This window comes from Ailuropoda melanoleuca, chromosome 4 (genome assembly GCF_002007445.2).
Source record: "Ailuropoda melanoleuca isolate Jingjing chromosome 4, ASM200744v2, whole genome shotgun sequence".
In the NCBI taxonomy this organism is placed as follows: Eukaryota; Metazoa; Chordata; class Mammalia; order Carnivora; family Ursidae; genus Ailuropoda; species Ailuropoda melanoleuca.
This window is the reverse complement of record NC_048221.1, coordinates 73,171,667-73,192,881: the sequence shown is the minus strand read 5'-3', so window position 1 is coordinate 73,192,881 and position 21,215 is coordinate 73,171,667. Positions and strand designations below refer to the sequence as shown.

The 21,215-nt window shown below is 42.8% G+C and overlaps 1 protein-coding gene and 1 long non-coding RNA gene across 2 annotated transcripts in view; one reads left to right on the top strand and one right to left on the bottom strand.

Annotated features, from left to right (window-relative positions):
• Positions 1 to 735: 735 nt before the first annotated feature.
• Positions 736 to 18,674, bottom strand: LOC109488765. Its single transcript, XR_002141667.2, has 3 exons — positions 18,639 to 18,674; positions 9,126 to 9,193; positions 736 to 900 (listed from the first exon to the last, which is right to left on the bottom strand). It is a non-coding gene; the product is annotated as an uncharacterized LOC109488765 (long non-coding RNA).
• A 1,795-nt stretch (positions 18,675 to 20,469) lies between these two features.
• The window catches only part of CALM2 (calmodulin 2), a 15,917-nt gene continuing 15,171 nt past the window's right edge, over positions 20,470 to 21,215 (top strand). Inside the window, exon 1 of the mRNA XM_011216806.3 lies at positions 20,470 to 20,599. Coding sequence (XP_011215108.1) covers positions 20,597 to 20,599 — 3 coding nt within the window. The 5' untranslated portion in view covers positions 20,470 to 20,596. The remainder of the gene's footprint in view (positions 20,600 to 21,215) is intronic.

Below are 21,215 nucleotides of genomic sequence, written 5' to 3'. Positions count from 1 at the left end.
TTTTAGTTGTTTAAATTCTTTTATTCTCTGTCTTTCTGAAGAAAGCAATTTTCCATTAAAATATAATTTGAAGCATTTCAAAGAAATTTACCATTACTTTCAATGACTGAAACATAATGGCATTTGTTTGCCATTATGCCATAATGGCATCCATCTTACTGTTTCAGAAAGGTATGTGATGCCCGAGGCCACAGTTGCTTCTCTAGATTAAGGCAAACAAGGGTGACTTTATTTATGTATTATTAATGGACTATCACTTTTAATAATAACTGATTATCGAGCATTTACTGTATGCCAGATACTATGCTAAGTCCTTTCCATAATTTATTTAAATTGCTCCTTGTCCAGCTCTATGAAATAGGCATTATTTATTATCTTCATTTCACATCTGAGAATATAGAAACTTAGGGCACTTAAAGCTTACACAGCTAGTAAATGGTGGGATCAGGACTTGAACCTATTCTAACCAGTACAGAGTCCCTGCTCTTAACCTCCAGAGTCTTCTGAGGTGATCTCCTTTTATGGAAATGTGCTTACATCCCAGAACCACAGCTTTCTCTGATTTTAAAAACTGAGACCTGTATGATTGTTGGGGTTATAAATATGAGGGATCAATAGTTAAACACACACATGATAGTCACTTGAAAAATAATTACCAATAGGTTGACAGACAAACAGCATTTTATTTACCCAGATTCTGGAAAGGGTTCTGGATGGTATTAGGAAAGGATGGGAGGGGTGCCGATTTGGCCTCCTGGGGGAAGTTTGTGCAGATGGCTTCTTCAGCCATGCCTGTGTCCTGTCATTGCTCCTTCCAAGTCCATTGTAAAAGGCTCCTTATTTCAAGACCAAATATAAAAGTGATGGAGCTGGATGACAAGCCTGAGGACTTTGACGGGGCTTTTGAAGGAAAAGACAGCAATTTCAGAAAATGAATCCTGTGGTTTAGAAAGAAATCAGCTGAACTTATGATCATTTTGTTCTGTTCTGTTCTATTTTTTTAAAAAAAAAGAAAGGAAAGAAGAGAAAAAAATTTGTTCTCATCACAAAGAAAGCAATTTCATTAGGCCTGGAGAATTACAGTCTATCCATGCAGACTTCAACCGTCTGAGATACCTAGATTTTTAGAGTCAAAGGACCTTTAAAGATAGCTTTTTCATCTGAGTCCTGCATTTCGCAGAAAGGAAACTGAGGTTTGAAACATTGAGGCACACAACTGGTTAGTGAAAGCTGACTCTCAGTTTTTGTCCCCTCTCTATCTCATGCCTTCTTCTTCATTTTTGTTTTTGTTTTGTTTTGTTTTTTAAAGATTTTATTTATTTATTTGACAGAGAGAGAGATAGCCAGTGAGAGAGGGAACACAAGCAGGGGGAGTGGGAGAGGAAGAAGCAGGCTCCCGGCAGAGGAGCCTGATGTGGGGTTTGATCCAGAACAGCAGGATTATGCCCTGGGCTGAAGGCAGACACTTAACGACTGAGCCACCCAGGCGCTCCCATTTTTGTTTTTTGAATGACAAGATATTCCAAGTCCACTGAGAGAGAAAAAACAAGATAATTTCTGTCTCTTTAAGAAAGGTCAGAAGAGCTCCAAAACTTCTAGAAAGAAGACAGCCAATTATTTAATCTAATTTCAGGAATAGTCTTGATCTTATTAGCTTAGGGACTGAATAAGGAGGCAGAGGCCCCACAAAGCAAGATTTATTGCTGCTTTCCATGAAAGCAGAGGGAAAATGAAAATTGGCTTAATGGGGATTTGGGCCCATAATGTAATTCTTGTCTCAGCTTAGAGAAACAATCCACAGACAAAAGGTCAATGGATCCTAGTAGTGATCTCCTGAGCTAGTGAAGAAAGGGGTCACCTGCCACTTCTCCAGAGGCCCCTAGGATTAGAAGTTGCCTCTGCAGTAGGCAAGCCTAAAAAAGAAGAAACCCATTGAATTTACATTGGCCTGGGAAGTGTGTTTAAAGTGCCACTGCTTCACCAGACCGGTGAAGCAATGAATAAGATTTTCTAGAGGGAAAATCTCTAGCAAAGTTGTGGCCAGTGATATTAACATTAGCTCCTTGGGGAAGAATTTGGAGGTGAAAATGGAGAAAAGGAAGGGAGGTTGGGGCAGTATCAATTCAATAAGCATTTATTGAGTGCTAACTATGTAGTAGACACCAAGAGATAAATTAAACCTTCTCTGTTCCTGGAAATGCTTGCAGATGAGTAGGAACTAGCAACCACAGAGGAACTTGTTCCCAGGATTCAGACACCAATATGCAAAACTGTCCAGCATCCCACAATTCATTTCCATTCTGAGACTCTTGTTCTGTTACAATTATTAGCTAATACAGCTCACTCCTGGGGGCTACGAAACTCCCCAACTAATTAGTAACTCACAGATGTTAGCCTAGCAGCTGGGTGTTGGATGAGGCATGCACATCCAGCTCAAAGTCAGAGGATGCTTAAAAGAAGGAAGAGAAATTCAGAGTCAACTGAAGCACCCAGTTTCCTTCCCCAGATGTCATCAATGCAAATACTCAGCAGACCCTGCCGTAGACCAGCTCAGAAATTCAGCTCTCAAAGACCACCTTACTTATCAAGTCTTTAGTTACTGTGGAAAGGGACTGCTTGCTTGGGGCTTAAAAAAAAATAGCATTTGCCATCATGGGATCTGATCCAGGCCAATGCCAGTTGGATCAATCAACCTTTTAAAAATCATTTTAGGATAAATATTCAGCTACAGTTATGAATTAAAGATGTGAGGGAGAGAAAAATAATACACAGCTTACAGTGGTTAACACTGGGTTTAAAACCAAAGTGTGATGCTGCATTAATCTTGTTGAGGCCTCATATGAATTGAGTAAAATTTGTTTTAACCATCTCTGTTCTGATAAACATTAAGGATTCTTGAATTTTATGGAAAGTAAGAAGGGGAATGATTTCCATAGGAAAAGTGGAAGCAGGTCATGGCTAAATCAACCTCCAAACAACAGAATTTTCCACCAAAGCTGTGTATCTGGTTGCTAAACATTAAATAAGTCCTTTACTGGCCAATTTCACTCATCTTCCTATAGATATATTTCCAAATAATGAATCCTTGTGCACATACAAAATAGTAGATGAGGTAAGTGGTGGTATCCACAGCTATTAGAGTAACTCTATGAATCCCTAAGTGAATTACCCATTGTTCCTCTTTATTTTTATAAGTCACGTTATGCCAAAGATTTTAGGAAGCAGCAGGACTGGCTTCATGTGTTACACAGGGCCTTTCACTCAGAAGGGCTCCATACTTGGGGTTTGATGCTCAGCATCTGCCATCTTGAAACTGTTAGTAATTTAATTCTGAATTTGTGTTCTGTACGTAAAGTCTAATGGAACAATGGAGCATGTGCCCAGGGGCTTAGAGCCTTGACTCTGCTGCAGTCCTGTCTTCCTACACCTTCCTGCCTTTTTGAGGTGGATTCTTGACCATCTGTTCCCCCTGTTTCCCGTCCCCTAGTGACCTGAGCCTCACCTGGTCTCCCTTTCCCCACCCCTGCCTCGGGATTGCTACTACACTCCACCTGGGTTGGTGACCAGTTCACATCAGTGGGGGGAGGCCTGTGTGTCACTATTGCCCTCTGTTCATGGCCTGGGCCTGGGCATAGGTGCATTCCAGGGCATCTCATGGTAAGGCAAGGTGGTAGCAATTCCTGCCCTGGGCTAGCAGTGCCACAGTGCATTTGGTCAGCAACTTGGGAGCGTCCTCTGATCCAGGTAGAGTGTAGCCAGCATGGAGGTTGTAATCTCTCAAGGAGTTACCTATTGACCATGGGTTGGTGCAGAGGGCCTATGGTAAGGGGGAGATTAATTTCTTCCCACTCCCAGCTGTGGTCCTACAGTTTCATTTTGCAATGCACCCTTTTGGCAAATGGTCAATGTTAAAGACTGGGGGGTGGAAAGGGGAAAGGCTACTTCTTAATTAATATAGTTCTTATTTGGCATCTGGCTTGGTACAAGACCTGTTAGTAAATACATTACAAGAAGAAAAAAAATAAGGGGCACCTGGGTGGCTCAGTTGGTTAAGCATCTGCCTTCAGTTCAGGTCATGATCCCAGGGTCCTGGGATTGAGTTCCTGCATCAGGTTTCCTGCTCAGCGGGGAGCCTGCTTCTCCCTCTTCATCTGCCCCCTCCTCTGCTCATGCTCTCTCTTTCTCTCTCAAATAAATAAATAAATAAATAAAATCTTTAATAAAATAAAAAAAAGAAAGAAGTAAGTTCCTGCCCTCAAGGGGCTTATTATCTAGTTGGAAATAGATGAAATCTACAATAGATAAAATAACAAGTTTTCATAAAGGATGTGGAATTGGAGAGGAGTCCTGAAAGTAGCATTTAAGTCTGGAGGGGAGGGAAGAGGATACTTGGTAAAAGTGCTTCAAAGTGGGGACGCCTGGGTGGCTCAGTTGGTTAAGCAACTGCCTTCGGCTTGTGTCAAGATCCCAGGGTCCTGGAACTGAGTTCCCACACCCGACTCCTTGCTCAGTGGGGAGCCTGCTTCTCCCTCTGCCTACTGCTCCCCCTGCTTGCGCGCTCTTTCTCTCTGACAAATAAATAAAAATCTTTTTTAAAAAGTGCTCCAAAATGTAGGGAAGCTAGTGCAACCTTACAGTGGACCCTGACTTGAAGATCCTTGTATATTTTCGGTTCTAGGCCACTCACTCACAATGTTCTGGGGGGAGCGCTGGTACAAGGGAAGATGTGGGAATAGGCATGGCTGATGTGGATGATGGAGGAGAGAATTACAGAGGAAAGAAGAGAAAATGGGTTCAAGCCTCCCAGCTGTGTACGCTGAGGTACACACAGCGGCTGCTACTATTTAACATAGCAGGCCACTCAAAGTTCTTCCTAGACCAGCAAAGACAGAACAAAGACAGACCTTATGTTTAAGCAAATGATGGAATGAAGTCAGGTTTCACAGTGAGCTCTGTTATGACGAAAAAGCAAATATTCTCTGGTGAAGGCTTAATTAGCCATTTTAATAATTCATGAGTCTTTAAAATGTTTGCCAGAAGATTCAGAGCTCAGATTCTGCTTCTGGTATTTAGTTCTGGGTTTTCTCTATCACAAATTGTGCTGCCTCATAGAGTAATGGCAGGAGAAAGCCTGGGAATGTGCAGTTTGGTTTGGCCAGACTGGGCATAGTTCTTTACCTTAACCTTCTGGGACTTAGAACCTGTTTGAGAATCTGGTGAAAGTTCTAGACCTCTGGCCTAGGAAAATGTATGTAAATTCAGGGTCTTCCAGACTCCCCGAGATCCTCCCTTGAGCTCCAGTTTGAGAATCCACAGTTTAGATGATCTCGAAATACTCTAACATTCTTTTTTACTTACCCACAAGCTACCTGTCAATATGTCACCTGAAAATGTTGTGACTCTTTGGGCTTGCAGGCAAGCAGTCTCATGTGGATGTTTGCAAAGTGAGAAATGCATAATGCAACATTTGTTCATTAGGCTGCAGCAATGCTAATGCAGAAAAGAGGACTGAATGAATCAAAAGCCATGAGTCAGCTCCCTTCCCGCCACCTGCCAGCAAAGCAGCCGGCTTGAAGCTGAGGGGTTGAGCTGGGAGTCAGACAGCCTGGGGCCCTCAAATCTGGGCCCAGGTACTTTCTGGCTATGACTTGGGGGACTGATTTCACCTCTCTCAGCTTCAGTTTCTTCATTTATAAAATGTGGCCAATAAGATGTATCCTATAGCCCACGTTCTGAGGAAGAACTGAGCCAACCTTTGTTAATTAGGTATAGTTCCTGGGCCATAGTCATGCTCAGGAAAGGTAGTTCATTCCCTTGATCACACCCACAAGGAGGAGTGCTGTGAATTTAAAGCTGTGGGAGGGGACAGACTGAGGTGTGGCTGGAAGCTCTCTCTATGAACACTGGGGATATGTGGTCCCTCTCACCAGCCCTCGTTCCCATAAGACTCTCCTGAAGGAATGTGAGCTGGATTCAGCTCAGGAGGCTGGGGAGGGACCCTGTGTAGCAGCGTTGGTCTGGAGCAGCTCCCTGTCTTCTCCCCTCTGTTGCTGCTCAGGAGTCTGGAGGCTGCAGGAAATGATGGGGGAGATCCTGGGCTTTTTCTGGCTGCAGGCCTGACTGCAGCAGAGAAGAGAGAGAGGCGGATGCGGGAGGCAGTCTCGCTTCTGAGCAGGCAGTCTGCGTGTTATTCAAGAGCCCACAGTGAAGCTGGGGCTGGTCCTGGGGGACATGCAGAGCTGGGCAAGATGCAGCTCCTGCTCTCAAAGACTGCACAGCTTTGACATGGAAGTAAGACAAGACCCAGGAAGGAGAGTGAAAGGGGCTGCATTTCTGGATGCAGATCATTCTGTCCAATATGGGGTCCGGAAGGGAGGGGGTATGAGGGGAGGATGGTGGCAAGAACGTTTGGGCAGTGCCAGGCACCTGATGTACACTAGGTCTCACTCTCACATCACCCTCCAGGGTACGTGAGCTAATCCTTTACTGTATGATGAGGAAACTGAAGCTCAGAGAGGTGGTGATTCACTGAGATAACAGCTGCGACATGGTGCCAGGACATTCAAACCAAGTCGGCTGTCTCTGAAATCCTTTCTCCCCATTCCCCATCCAGGCCAGCTAGGCGAAGCGGGAGGCCTTCCTGGTCCACGCCATTACCAGCTGCATACAATGCTATGTGCAGAATCCAGGCTCGGTAAATATTTGCCCCTTGAATGGGAAGGAGAGAATGCTCTAGGCGGCTCTAGGCAGTTCACGTGTACTGTTTACCTTTCTTCCCACATTCTCCCATGAGGAATCATCATCCCTCCCTTCCCTCAACTGAAAACAAAGGCTGAGTGGAATGAGTGAAGTGCCTGGATTACACAGAGCCTGTCCTAGGGACCGACCGTGGATCAGTGAGAAGAAGGTCTGCAGCAGGCCCCAGCAGGGAAGCTTCAGCCCAGCTTGGGCCCCTGCCGAGGAGGAACCCTGTCATCCTAGGGAATTTTCTGAGCAGAGTCTCCTGACCTGATTTGTAACTAGTGATGTGACTACATTACCTAAAGCTAGGTGCCAAGCAGAGAGCAAAATGAGACTACCTCTCCATTCATTTCCAGCCACTGATTCGATGATGTTGATAAACTGTGATTTTTAAATGGAAAGGGCTTTGTCATCACGACTTTTAAATAAAAGTCTAGCATAGCTCTTAATTTTCTGACCAAGGCCCTAGGGATCTGTTTTAACATGCTGGATATGACACAATCCCTAGGGTCGGCTTTTTATTTCATTGCCATTTTAAGGATATCAGAGCACGTGGGCTAGAATTTACCTTAAACAATAGATTTTTAAATGGTAGGAGACTATATTATTACTTACACTTAGTAAAGTCCCTTTGGATAGTAAGAACCAACATAATATTAATTTTTCTTGCTGTCACTTGACAATATGAATTGGTTTTGTGTAAGAACCAGGAGCTCATTGGATTGAATTTAGGAAATTGGAAAAACAAATTTGACTTCTGTGGGTTTGAATGATTACAATGTAATAAACATATAAAGGCTAGGAAGCTAATTTATCATTGCTTTCAGTTTTATTTATTTGAAACTCCTTCATGGTTGATATAAACAGGGTTTATTAAAGATTATGAATTCAATTTCCAAATGAGTTGTAAATGGCTTTCTATAGAGAGATTACTTGATTTGTTGTTTTCCTGAATAAAACATGTTTTTGCCAGTGGGGTTATGTAGCTCACGTATTAATATTGGAACATTATTCTGTTGAGCTTGGCATCTATGATGTGTAACGTTTGATTTGTTCTCTGATCTATTTGTCTTCACTTTTTTTAATAAACACTGAGACCAAATACATAACCTCTTATGACCTGCACTTCAATGAATCATAAAAGAATGTCTGTCTCTGTGGCAGTTTATCATTTGAATGATAATTCTGGTTCCCTTTAAAAATGTTGAAGGGTCTGCTCTCAAAATAGACTGCGGCGAAAGACATGAGGGATGCTGCGGGTCACTGATGGGGAATCATAATTGACCTTAGCTTTTGTTGCATGGTAACAGACTCTCTCTGGATATTAGATCACTGCATACTGCGGAACTATCAACACACTGCCCTCAAAGGGGAACATCTTGTATTTACAATTTAGAAAACTAGATATAACAGACCCTTGTAGAAAGGCAGACTGTAAGTAGACTTGGAGCCTGTGTGAAGATGGCCCTCCAGAGCCTACCATACTGTAAGAGCCTGTTCAATTTCAGTCCTTTCACAAAAGGACTGTGACTTTTATAGCCCAGTGCCTATAGGAGTAATGCACTGCACAAATGAAAACACTGAAAAGGGAATTAGTATCCATGTGAAGTATCTCAGAATGCTGAAGCTGGGGAGAACCTCGGGAGGCCATTTATTTTCATTCTCTCAAGGCCAGTTGGCATATTTTCATATATTAAAGCTATTGTTTAAAGAGCTAGGAAAGCTAATTGCCTAAAGAGAATAGATTCTACCTCTCCCCAGGAAACCTTGTCTGTTGTTGTTGTTATTTTATTATATCATAAAACTCCAGATAGAAAGATACAGAGTTCTAGTGGAGAGGAAGTCATTACCCAATGTCACTTTTGAAAGAAATGATTACACGTTAATGACAGTAGTATGTTCACACCATAATTCAGCAACCAACAAAGAGAGTTGAGTATCTTAGATCAAACTAAATTGGGTCACAGACCAAACTGATTTTAACTTTATGGTCTTTAAGATATGAAGTCGAATGGATAATTCTGAAGTCTAGCAAAGATATATAAATAAACTATTCACTCATAAATGTGAAGCAACCTCAAGAGTGAGTCAGTCTAGAAAAAGCAGTACAATAAAAGCAAGTCAAATTCCCATCTTGAGGGAGCCTGCCCCTTGATGTGGAGGGTGGTGAGAAGTCTGGAAGACCGCTGGTCTACTTTCTAAGTTCCTACTTAAACCCCAAACTTCCTCTCCTCTTTTTAAATTACCCCAGCATCCAGGTCTGTCATTTTCTACCTCCCCTTGGAAGATAATTCTCTTTTCCCAAGATACTACAAATAATCCTAAAGCCCAGCCCCTTCTGATCACTTCAGCAATAAGGCACTGTATGGCACCTCAATCCTTACCTCTGACGGGTCTGAATGTCCCAGTTGTCTTCCTTGTCTTTGATTCTTTCAGGTGTCCATCACTGCACCTAGCATATAGTAGATGCTCAACTTTTCTTGTTTCTGACAGTTAACATAGTCTTAGTGGGACCTGCAAATCTGATATAAATTTAATTCGACTCTCAGCATAAACCTGCTTTCTCAACTCCAACCACTATTTTTTTTTCTGACAAGAGATTATTTCCACTATCCATCTGGAGTCCACTGTGTTTTAGAAACCATGGATTGAACTCTGCCTTCAGAAAGTTTTTAGTCTATTGACAATAGAAAGAATGACTTGGAATTCCTGTATCATACAGGTTGCATCTCCAGTTAGCACAGGGACTTCCGTTTCTTTTTATTTCACGTAGTGCCTAGAACGGCGCTCGGTACTAGTAGGTACTTAGTAAGCAATGAATGCGTGAGCGACTGTATGCTGTATTCACAGGCACAAAAGTGCTATGGATAGGTGTGGAAGTCAGATAGAGCTGAGTTAGAAATCTAATTCTGAGAGCTACTAGCTATGTGACTGGGAAAACTATGTAAATCCTTTAAGCCTCAGCTATTCCATCTGTAAACTTGGATGATTGTAGAATTGACTCTATAAGTTTGCCATGAGGATGAAATATGATACAAAATGTAAAATGGCTAGCACAGGAATTAGAATTTAGTGTTTGAAAAAATGTTAGTTACTACTGTTGTCATCAGAAATGATGAAAACACATACAAAGAGGTGAGAAGGGTGGGAGATAGGGTTACCGGAGTTACTATGGCTGGGTTAGAGAGTTAGCAGAATTTTAAAGAGGGTGGGGGTGGAAGCCAGTTGTGTATAGTATAGAAGGGACTAGTTTGGTAGTCAGGGAAACTGGGTTCTAAACCTGGCTTTTCCTTCAACTACATGCAGGACCTTGGGCAATCCCCTCATGTTTAGGGACTAAGTTTCCTCATTAAACAGTTATATTAAATGACCTGTGAAATCTCTTCCTACTCAAAACAATCTATAATTTGAGGGAAAAGATTCTAAGGATGTTTCTCCCCTTAAACCCCTTACTAAAAGGGATCTCAAAATCAAGAGATCAGGTAACTGATTTGCAATCTGAGGTCCAGAGAGGTTATGAAACTTACCCCAAGAACACAGAGCAGTTGGTGGTGACTTGGATACAAATCCTTACCTCTGAGTCCCCATGCAGTGAGACAGGAGAGGTTATAGACCAAGAGACACTGGCTGTGGTGGGGGAAGTATAAATGCAGCGCTTGTGGGAGATACCACCACCAGATACAGAAGGACACAGCTGAAGGAGACCTTTGGTCTAGGAGTTTTAATATGATAGAGATAACTAGAAATCACTGGTAAGTGAAATTATTCCCATTTTATTTATTACTAAAAGATATAGTAAATCCAGACAGAATAAATTCAAATAAAGAAACGTGAACATGAATACAAGAGATAAATTAACATGGGAGTTTCCTATACAAGTGGTCAAAATGATAGTCCTATGGGTTCATATAATATTGGAAAGGTCTTTGGGGACCTAGAGTAATAGCTACCTCCCTTTTTCTCTCCTGACCTTGGGGTCACTCTATCCCAGACATTGAACTCTGAGATTAAAGCAAAGCTCCTGTTCTGCCCCAAGTCCTTTCTGCCTTCAGGGAAGTAAGCAGGTGTGAGGATGAGAGGGGGGACTGCGGAAAGCTGTGGCCTCTCTGCAGAGGGCAGTTGCAGACCTGCTGGCTGAAGGTCTTGCTTTTCTCTTGTCCTGGCCATGCCTATTTAGGCCTTTCACTTGCAGCTTCCAAACAAGCTTTGTGATATTATCTATTTTCCAGTCTGACCCAGTACTCACAATTTACACTTTGGGAAGAATGACACAAGTATGACACCTCTGGAAGGGACTGAAGGAGATGCTAAGAGCTACACAGAGACAACACAACCAAGCACTGAGAGCAAGGGTCCAGAATAAAAGCTGCACTGAGAAGAAAAACCTCGAAGGATCTAGAGAAAGCCACTGAAGTGTTTATGGATAGGCTGAGTACAACAAATACAGAATGATGACTTTTTACAAGTTTGGAATGAGATGCATTGAACATCTCTAAGGATCCTTGAATAAAATGTCTGATTCTGGATCTAGGCAGAGAGAGTAGAAGGTGAACCTGGAATATTTTGTGTCGAAAGCAACAGCTACTCAAAAACTGATGGAGATAGGTCAAAGAAACGTAAGAACTGGCCTGAGCAGCAAATATTGGCTAAATTTGGGACAACCTGAGCACCCAAACCTAAAATAAATGCAATTTATTATAGTACACTGAATTTAAAAAAAAAACACCACAATTAATAGTAATGCTCAGAAAAGGAGAGAAGGGGGAGGAAATAACTTTTTTTGCTAAAAGAATACCAGCTAATACATATGGAAGGGATCACAGAATTAGAAAAACCATTTGCAACCCTCAGTGTAACTGTATTATCAGACAATGATCATCAATGCATGATAAAATCACTAGGTGAGGAGCTGCTAGAGAAAGGATATTTACATGGTAGGAGAATTGCCCCACAGGTTACTTTCAATTAAATGTGGAAAACACATCCTTACAATGGTGAGGTCTGGTAGATGCTACCTTAACTAAGTGATCAAATTTATCATCATTAAGAATGGAACGATGGCTCTTATGTGCTCTTGAAATGATGTAGTATAAAATACACAATATTGTCTGTGAAGTATTTTTGCCATAAGTCTTCATCCAGAATCTTGTCAAGTTTTTAGTCCTAAATTCTAGTTCATAGGGAATACAGAGCAGCATGTTAAATAATACTGTGAGAAAGTAATCAGACAAATCTAGGATGTGGACATTGTGAAAGAAAACTATTTTGGATCCTTCAAAATATCGATGTTATGAACAACAAAGGCAGGGGAACTATCTAGATTAAAATTAGAAGTCTAAAGAGATGTAATCTTGCAAAGTGCAACCCCTGTCAGATCCTAGTTAGAAAAAATAAAACAGCTATAAAATCATTTTGGAGACAATTAGAGAAATTTAAGTATAGATCGGATTGAAGATAATATTACAGAACTTTTTGTGGTACCAGTGTTGTGGTTTTGTTGGAGAATATCCTTATTCGTAGCAGAAATATGCTGAAATTCAGGGCTGAAGTATGCTGCCAGCAACTTTCTTTTAAAAGTTTCATCCAAAAATAATTTGTAGATCGGGGTGTGTGTGTGTGTGTGTGTGTGTGTGTGTGTGTGTGTAGACAGAGACAGAGAAAGAAAGCAAATGTGGCAAATGCTAGCCATTGTGGTAATCAAAGTGGATAGTATACGAATGGTTTATTGTACCATTTTTTCGACTATTCTGTACATTTGAAATTTTTCAAAATAAATTGAGAACTAAATTTCTGAGGAAATATTTGGCAGTTAAATGAAAGTTTACATCTAGGAAAAAAGCAGCTCTTTCATTCCTAATCATTCCTGTTTTTGTAATAGCGGCGCATCTATGTCTCCGCCAGCCCCCACCATGAGAGGCAGGGGCTGTGACTCTTTTCACTTTGGAACCAATGAAAGCGATAATGTGGCAGTAAAACAAAGAAGATGTTTTCCCTAAGGCGACTCCCATTTTCTCATGCAGAGGGGAAACTGAACTCTCTCTTTCCAGGAAAGACCTGGGGAAGTCACAAGAGGTAATAATTACCCAAAAAGTATACTTTCTTTTATTAATATGACTTCAGGGCATCAAAAATAAAAACAAGTAACATGAAGAATTTAGCAAATCCGGATACTAATCCATAACTTTCTAATCAAGTTCTGGTAGGGTGCAACTGATCCCATAGCCACATCAAGCTGTGTACCTTCTTTACAGACTGGCCCCTGGTTCCTGGTTTCTCTACAGAAGAGAGGTTGGTGACTCTCACACAGAGAGCAAAATGGCAGATGGGCTTCCAAAATGAAATTATTACCAAGAGTATCATGGAAGATATAGCAGATAGCATGATTCAAAGCATACCATAAAGAAAATTGAAATACGGAAAATGAAGGAAAGAAAGAAGGCAAGTAGGTAGTTAAATATAGAACATTTTGAAATCTTCTTTCAAAGCAGAAAACGATTTACTACAAGTTCCATGAGCAGAACTTGGAAATATTTGTTAGTTAGATGGCGAGTCGGAAACAATGTGAAGAAGGGAAAAGAGGACCCCAATAGTGCCAACTTTAGAGTCTTGAGAATGAGAATTTTGATTTTTTAAACCAAAGGATAATCACAAACCAAGCTAGTATGAAGAAAATGAAATTAAAATTTGAGGTACAGATTTGAGGTTAAAATTTGAGGTCACACAGAATTCACACCTTCATGTAGGCCCCATGCTGCCAGTACAATACCAACCATGACATAAATCACCTCTTTTCTGTGAAACCATTTACAGTTGAAAGCACAATTTTTTAAACTTAATTATGTGGTGGCTAATTGCTTTAATTATTTCATCAAGCTAAGGCAGTCTGAGCCATAAATTCTCTAAATGAGAAAATATATAATTTAAAAATTGCATAAACAATTATTATACAATGACATAAAAATTCCAAGGAAGATGAAAATTATATTTGATTAAATATATATTTGGTATTTTTAAATTGACTTAAATAATAACTTATATTAGAAGATGAGAATTGTATTGCTGGCTACTTTGTTTTTATTATTTATAAGACAACTTATACTTTGCAATGATCTTCTGTTTTTAAAAAGCCATGTGAAGAAGACATGTGCAAAATGAGAATATCTTTGTCCATTCATCCACCTATTCATTTGACAAAATTTACTGGGTATCAACTGTGTCCTAGCACCAAGCAAGGTGGTGAGGTTGCAAACATAATTACAATCCCTCAAGGGACTCAGTCTAGCTGATACCACCAATCTATAAGGATATAGTACCATAAGGTGTTACAAGGTTATTCTGAGAGAGAGAGATTATTTCTCTATGGGCCAAGGGGAGAGGGCTAGTGGATTAGGAGGACATTACAGGGGATATGATGTTTGTGCCAAGGATGAAGGGATGTGCAGCAGGCAGTGGGAAAGTGAGGAAGAATGTTCTAGGCAGAGGGAGCAACATGAGGAAAGATGAGGACTGGGAAAACAGTACAGTGCATGCAGGTATCTGCAAGTTCTTCGGCTTGGCTTAGGTGACAGAGTGGAGGGAGATGCTTTTCAATGAAGCCAGAATAGAGGAGAGCAGGTTAGGGTGAAAACATGAGAGGTTCAGTTTGGTTGTGGTTTTAGGGCTCGAGGACCTCCACGAGAAATTGGCAGTAGACATTTTCAGGACTGCAAGACAGGGCCCCAACCTAGCCTCACTTTAGAGAGCCTGGTTATGGCTCTCCTTCTTATGCACCTCTACACAAAGGGCCAAGGGGACATCCTACCTAGAGCCCACATTCCCCCACCCCTGTAAGACTATTCTTCATCCCTAGGATCACAGGATTCCCTGCTCAAATAGCACTGAGGCTGCTTCCAGGGCTCGTGTACACTTTATCCTCAGGTCCACTCTCCAGAGAGCAAACTGTGTCTCCAGGGTGCATGTCTTTAGGCCCTGAGGGGTGGACAAGAAGCAGCTGTTTGTGGGGCTGTTGATGGGAGCCTGTTCAGTACTAGAGTGTCCATACGAGTGATCGCAAGACCTCTCACAGTGTGGATGGAGCTGGGGGTGAGAAGAGAAATGGGTGGGCTGTGGGTTAAAGGATGGCTTCCTTATACTTCCACAATTTGGTATGTAAATCCAAGGTTCTAAAATTGGCCATGGCCATCCAGATTGTTATGAAAGTTTCTCTGTCAAGGTTGTAGAATAGAACATATTTGTTAGTTTGATCTCAACTTTAACATATATAACATATGCTATATAAGCCTTGGTTCGTACTCTTGACTGAGCCCACGAATATTAGGGCTTGCCTGAGTGGCTGGAAATACTGATCAGGAGTTTAGGAAAGACTGTACCTCTGGCCATCCATATTGAGAGGTCATCAGGACAGAGCCAATGCTATGGGAGTGGGGAGTTTGCCCAGGGCAGGTGTCAAAAGTCACAAGGAAGAGAGCCATGGCTTAAACCTGGAGGCACACCATCTTTTAAGCAACAGGCAAAGGAGCCAAGGAGCTTGAAAGAAACTGCCAGAGTGGTAGGAGAAGTATTACCAAGGGGTTGTTCCCAAAGCCAAGTGAGAAGAGTGTTTCAAGAGGAATGGAATGGTCAACAATATGGACAATGTATGTCAAGTGATCAGCAGAGTGCCTGGTCCATGTTGAGCGCCCAATCACCAGTGACTGTAAATGTGCTAATAATGATGTCGATGATGGAGGTGGCAATGATGATGTCTCTGTTCCTCTGTGCTCCTTCTCTCTGCCTCAAACATCTTTTTCTTTTTCTCCATCTCTACCCAAATTGCTATGGATCACATTTTCTAGGAAGTCCTCCCTTGGCCCATTAGGTTGTCCTCCTACATGCTTCCATGGTCTCCTATGCTCATTCTTTTTTTTTTTTTTTTTTAAAGATTTTATTTATTTACTTGACAGAGAGAGAGAGAGCCAGCAAGAGAGGGAAACACAAGCAGGGGGAATGAGAGAGGAAGAAGCAGGCTCCTAGCGGAGGAGCCTGATGTGGGGCTCGATCCCAGAACGCTGGGATCACGCCCTGAGCCTAAGGCAGACGCTTAATGACTGCGCCACCCAGGCACCCCTCCTATGCTCATTCTTATCATTGTACATTCAGCAAATAATAGGCTACTGGTATTTATTGATTGAGTGGTCACAATTTCTAGGGTGCCCAATCACCCTGGTTTGCCTGGGACTGGCTGTTTTTAGCGCTGAAAGTCCTGGGTTCCAGAAAACCCTTCAGCTTTAGGCAAACCTGGATGGTCACCCTAAAATGACATCTCAAATTTTTGCATGAGTAAATGAATAAAAGGCAGAGTGTCAATATCAAAGCTAACGACCTTCAACTTTTCCTGTGTGTATATGAGCACAAGCCCATGCAGGATGTTCTTTCCATTCTCCCTTCATTCCTTATTGAAGTGAGAGTGCTATGAGCAAGACATTCTCATGACCCGGTTGGTTTCCTGTCCTAGCTCTGTTTTGCCCCATAATCCTGGAAAAGGATAGCTTCCCTTTCTCAACCAGGGCTCCTTATCTGATCCACAGAACAAGAGAATGATTTGAGTACTATTTTCTCAATTCTCTCAAAATTGCCACAAAACAAGTGCCATTCTAGATGCATAGGAGAGAAGCTGATGCATACTGTTGACTCCTTAGGGCATTTAAGGCTTAATTCTCTCACCTGTCAAGAATCACATAGCCCCTACAATCAAGAATGCTGGTCTGATCGTCCTCTGTCCATGTTGGTTAGCGCAGTTGGCTGGAGGAGAGAAGCTATGGGAAGGAAGTATCAAAGGATAGGGCTTGTGTTATCTGTGTTCTGCAAATTGAGGAACTGGGGCCTGGAGAGGAAGTGCATTCTCATTTTCCCAAGATGGACAAAGGTAGAAAGCTGTGAGATCTCATCAGTCAGGAGGGGGAAACAAAAAGACAACCAACCACCTCCTAGGCCGTGGTGTGGTGGCTGTCATCAACATTGCTTCTCAGTTGGCAATTGCCAAGTCAGGCTGCACTGTATGTCATCTTGTGGAAGACAAATGCTCTATAAATAAATTGACTTGGAACAGTCTCAAATACACATAAACCACAATGGCTTTAAATGTAAGTCTTGACTTTTTCTCATTTTCTTTCTCGGAGAGGTCAGCAAGGAAGTTCCTGCAAGAGAGGCCTTACTGAAATTCAGCCTAAGAAACCAAGAACTTTCCTGTAGTCTCTTTAACAGGAATATTTCATTACCAAATATTTGTTTAAAAGCGTATTGATTCAATACCTACAGTGCTAAGCATGCACTTGTACATGAGACTTAAGTTCGTGCTTGTTATACATTACACATCAATCCTCCTAAAAATTCATTTTCTAGAAGAGGTGATTATTCATTTTGTCATTCAATTTCCTATCATTACAAATTTCCTATGTAAAATCATGCATACTTATGGGGTACTGTGTGAAGAGAGAATATTTTTCGCGACTGAGAGAAAAGATTGTTGATGGCTCTTTCCTTTGAGGAGGAGTCAGAGACAAATATCTCAGGAATACCTTGGAAAGACTTGGGAGCTACCAGAACTCAGAGCAGTGGAACTGAGGCCTTAGGACTCTTGTCTCCAGCTCAGATTGTGAAGCAGAGGTGCCCACTTTTAAGTAACATTCTCTAAGGTATTTTATTTGTGGGATAAAGCTAATTACCTTCTCCGACCCTACCTCATTACATCACCACATAGCAAGGACAATAGAAGCACCGGGTTCCTGAGTTTTCATTAAAGAGTCATTCATCTGAAAGGAAGGTCATAATGCTGCCAACACTAATTGAAAGAGCGCTTACTTTATGTCTGATCTGCATGGCTGAAAGAGAGGATCCATCCCTGGCCTAGGAGATACTTTCAGTGGTATGAAGAAATGTCTAAGTAAGCTAAAAGAGGTTAAATTCCATTGAAGCTTTCCAAGCATGTGCAGATAGTAGTTACAGAATGTCTTGGTCTTGCTGGGCAACCTTCTCAGTAGGCAAGATTTCACCTTGGCCTGCTAAAAATGCTACTCACTTAGGTTTTAAGAGTCCACATGCCTATGCTTTTTACTGGGAAATTTTAAGGCTTACTGTGGCCTAAGATGATTCTTTCTGGACAATAGGTCTACCAACAACCTTCTTGAGGAACTGCAGTTTGAGTGTATAACCCTAGTTCCTTTCTAACTTTCCAGCAACTCTCCTGTATTTGGCTGGGTCTAGTAATGCCTAATTGCTAGCAGCTCCTCCATCATGACATGCAACCGGATGTCTCTGGGCCTCTGCTCTGCTCTTTCTTTCATCTGGAACTTGCTTCTCTCTTCCTCCTTGCCTTTTGCTTGTTTCCTAGGCCATTTATCATATCAGACTCAGTTTAGGAGTTATGTTCTTTAGAAATCCTATCGGGAAACTCTGTGCCCTGTAAACCCCCTCTATGGTAACAATTCCATTGTAGCCAAATCAAATTCATACACGAGATGTTCACAATCTGCTTATTAAATATTCCAGGTTATGCATACCCTTGCTTATTTGGGGTGGGACCAAGGAGCTAATTTTAAAAAAGTGTGTGTGTGATAAAATACACATAAAATTGACCATCTTAACCATTTTTAAGTGTACAGTTCAGTGATATTAAATACATTCATAATGTGCAAACATCTCCACCACCTCATAACTCTTTTCATCTGTAGATCTGAAACGCCACACCCACTAAACAGTAACTCCCCATTCCCCCTACCCCAGGCCCTGGTTACCACTATCTAACAATCTACTGCTAAGCCCCTGGTAAACTACTACCTGTCTCTGATTTTGACTACTCTAAGTACCTCATATAAATGGAATCATACAGTATCTTTTTGTGACTAGCTTATTTCACTTACCACATAATGTCCTCAAGTTCTTCCATGTTGCAGCATGTTGTAGCATTTCCTTTTTGAGGCTGAATAATAGTTCGGCATACGTATATGCCACATTTTCTCATCCATTTATTTACTGATGGACATTTGGGTTGCTTCCAGGTTTTAGCTATAGGGAATGATGCTGCCTTGAATATGGGCATACCAGTATGTCTTCAAGATCTTGCTTTCAGTTCCTCTGGCTACATACCTAGAAGTGGAATTATTGGATCATATGGTAATTCTCTTTTAATTTTTAAGGAAACGGCCATACTGTTTTCCATAGTGGCTGTACCATTTTACATTCCCACCAAAAGTGCACACGGGTTCCAGTTCCAAGGAGCTCTTTTTTTTTTTTTTTTCTCATTAAACTTGTTTTTTAATGGGTCTCAAAATTCTGTGACAGATTTTTGGTCAAGTTGTTTCCATTAAAAAGTACTGATTTTAAAAACTAATAACTTAAAACTGCCACACACACACAAAAACAAATGGTCCACAAAACATTCTCCTTTCCTTCTGAAGGTTTTACGATGCATTGTTATCATTAACCAGTCTTTTACTATTAAACTTAAATGGCCAATTGACACAAACAGTTCTGAGACCGTTCTTCCACCACTGATTAAGACTGGGGTGGCAGGTATTGGGGATAATATTCATTTAGCCTTCTGAGCTTTCTGGGCAGACTTGGTGACCTTGCCAGCACCAAGGAGCTAACTCTTAAACATGTTTTTAAAGTGTCCACTGAAATCTGAGAGATTAGATATCCAAAAAGGCAAATTTGTTATGAGGGGAAGGTATATTACAGTGACCACTTGTTGGGTGCTTACCTTGTGCCAGATACTTTAACATTTTACATTAACTCTAATCTTTCTATTATTCTAATCCTTACAATAACCTTTTCAGAGAAGTATTATTACCTCCATTTTATAACTGAGGCTAAAGATGAAATGACTCATCCAAGGTCACACATCTAAGAAAGTGCACCAACCAACACTTGTACACAGGTCTGACTCCAAACCAGGACCCTGTTATTCCACCATATCAAAAGGCTATTAGGGGTGACTAATCCCACTGAATCTCAGATACCCTGGTTTCTGAGTGACTTTTCTGGGAAAGTACCCCTGGTAAGAAACGAGAAGGGCAAGTATAAACTGAAGACCCTTTCGGATTCGTCTCTCAGCTAAGCAACTGCATTTAGCCTTACCTAGATGTTTAGTGGTTTTGTGAGGGAATAAAATGGAAAATGTGTGACCTCCACAAGGCCGAGAGGCTGAGCGCGGGGTACAGGTTTTCTGGGGTCTTTCGGCGTCAGTCTTTATTTGCCTAAGGTGCTTCGCCTACCCCTGCACAAGGGGCGGGAAAGTGTGTGTGTGAGCGTGGGAAGGAAGGATGGGTGGAGGTGGAAGATTCTCCAGCCAAGCGCAAAGCAAGCGACTCTGCCGCCTGGCGCAGTTGCCAGGACAGCGCGGCCAGAGCAGCAACGGCAGAAGCCGCACCGCGTCCCGGCGGCGGCTGCGAGTCCGGGTGACGCATTGCAGGTACGAACCAGCCAATCAGAGGGCGGTTCAACGATCATCGGTGCACGAGTAGCCACTCTGATGCTCCTCCGCGCCGCAAAGTAGCGCCCCTCAGGCGCTACTCCCCGGGCCTTTAAACCGGCTCGCTGGGGAGTGAAACCCACTTACGTCATTCATTCGCCCACTTTCCTTTATCTCTTGCCTCGTCGAGTAAATAACAGTGGATAAAGGAGTCTTGAGAAGAGTTAGAGAGGAGGGGGTTAGCCGGGACTCGTTTGAGATGTTCCGTTATCTGGCATGCGGCGGAGGGATCTGGCGGAGGGAGGTGTTTATGAGGCGCTGGGGGCGGAGGGGAATTAGTCCGAGTGGGGCGAGCGAGCCGAGTGCTTGTGTGGTCGCTTCTTGGAGACCGGTAGCGCTTGCAGCATGGTGAGTGCGTCGCTAAGCTGCTGGCGTTTGACCTGAGGGGGGGACGAGGCTGAAGCAAATTTGTTAAAGAAAGGGAACGCTGCTCCCCCACACCCTTCAGGAATGTTCTTCGACAGAGGGATGGCGCGAAAGAGCCTGGGGGCACCGCGGCGGTTGCGTCGCAGGTGCTCCCCCATCCTCATTCTCCTCAGGGAGGAGTCCCGTAGTGTTTCGGGGGCCGGGAGCATTGCCTACGAGGCGCTGAAGCTCCTCAGAGGCTTGGCTGGGTGAGGATGATGGATCCGGGGTGGGGGGCAGCCCAGCACATGGTGGAGAGGAGAGACTGGAAGGGTGGGGGAGAGCGGGAGGGCAAAAGCCTCGGGTCGGGCATCTCGAAAGGTCAGTCCCGGGGCCGGATTCAAAAGCCCAACGGACGGTTAGTGCTGGCGCCAGGAAGCGCCTTTGTCCGCTTGCGGCCGCCATGCGCCGAGGGGGCGGGAGGGAGCGCGAGGCCCGGGGCTAGCGCCAGCGCCGCCGTTAGCCCGCATCCCCCGCGTGCCGGGTAGGGGGGGGCCGGGGGGCGCGCGAGTGGGCGCGGCGCGCTGTGTGGGCAGAGCCCGCGCGGCACGGCGAGCGG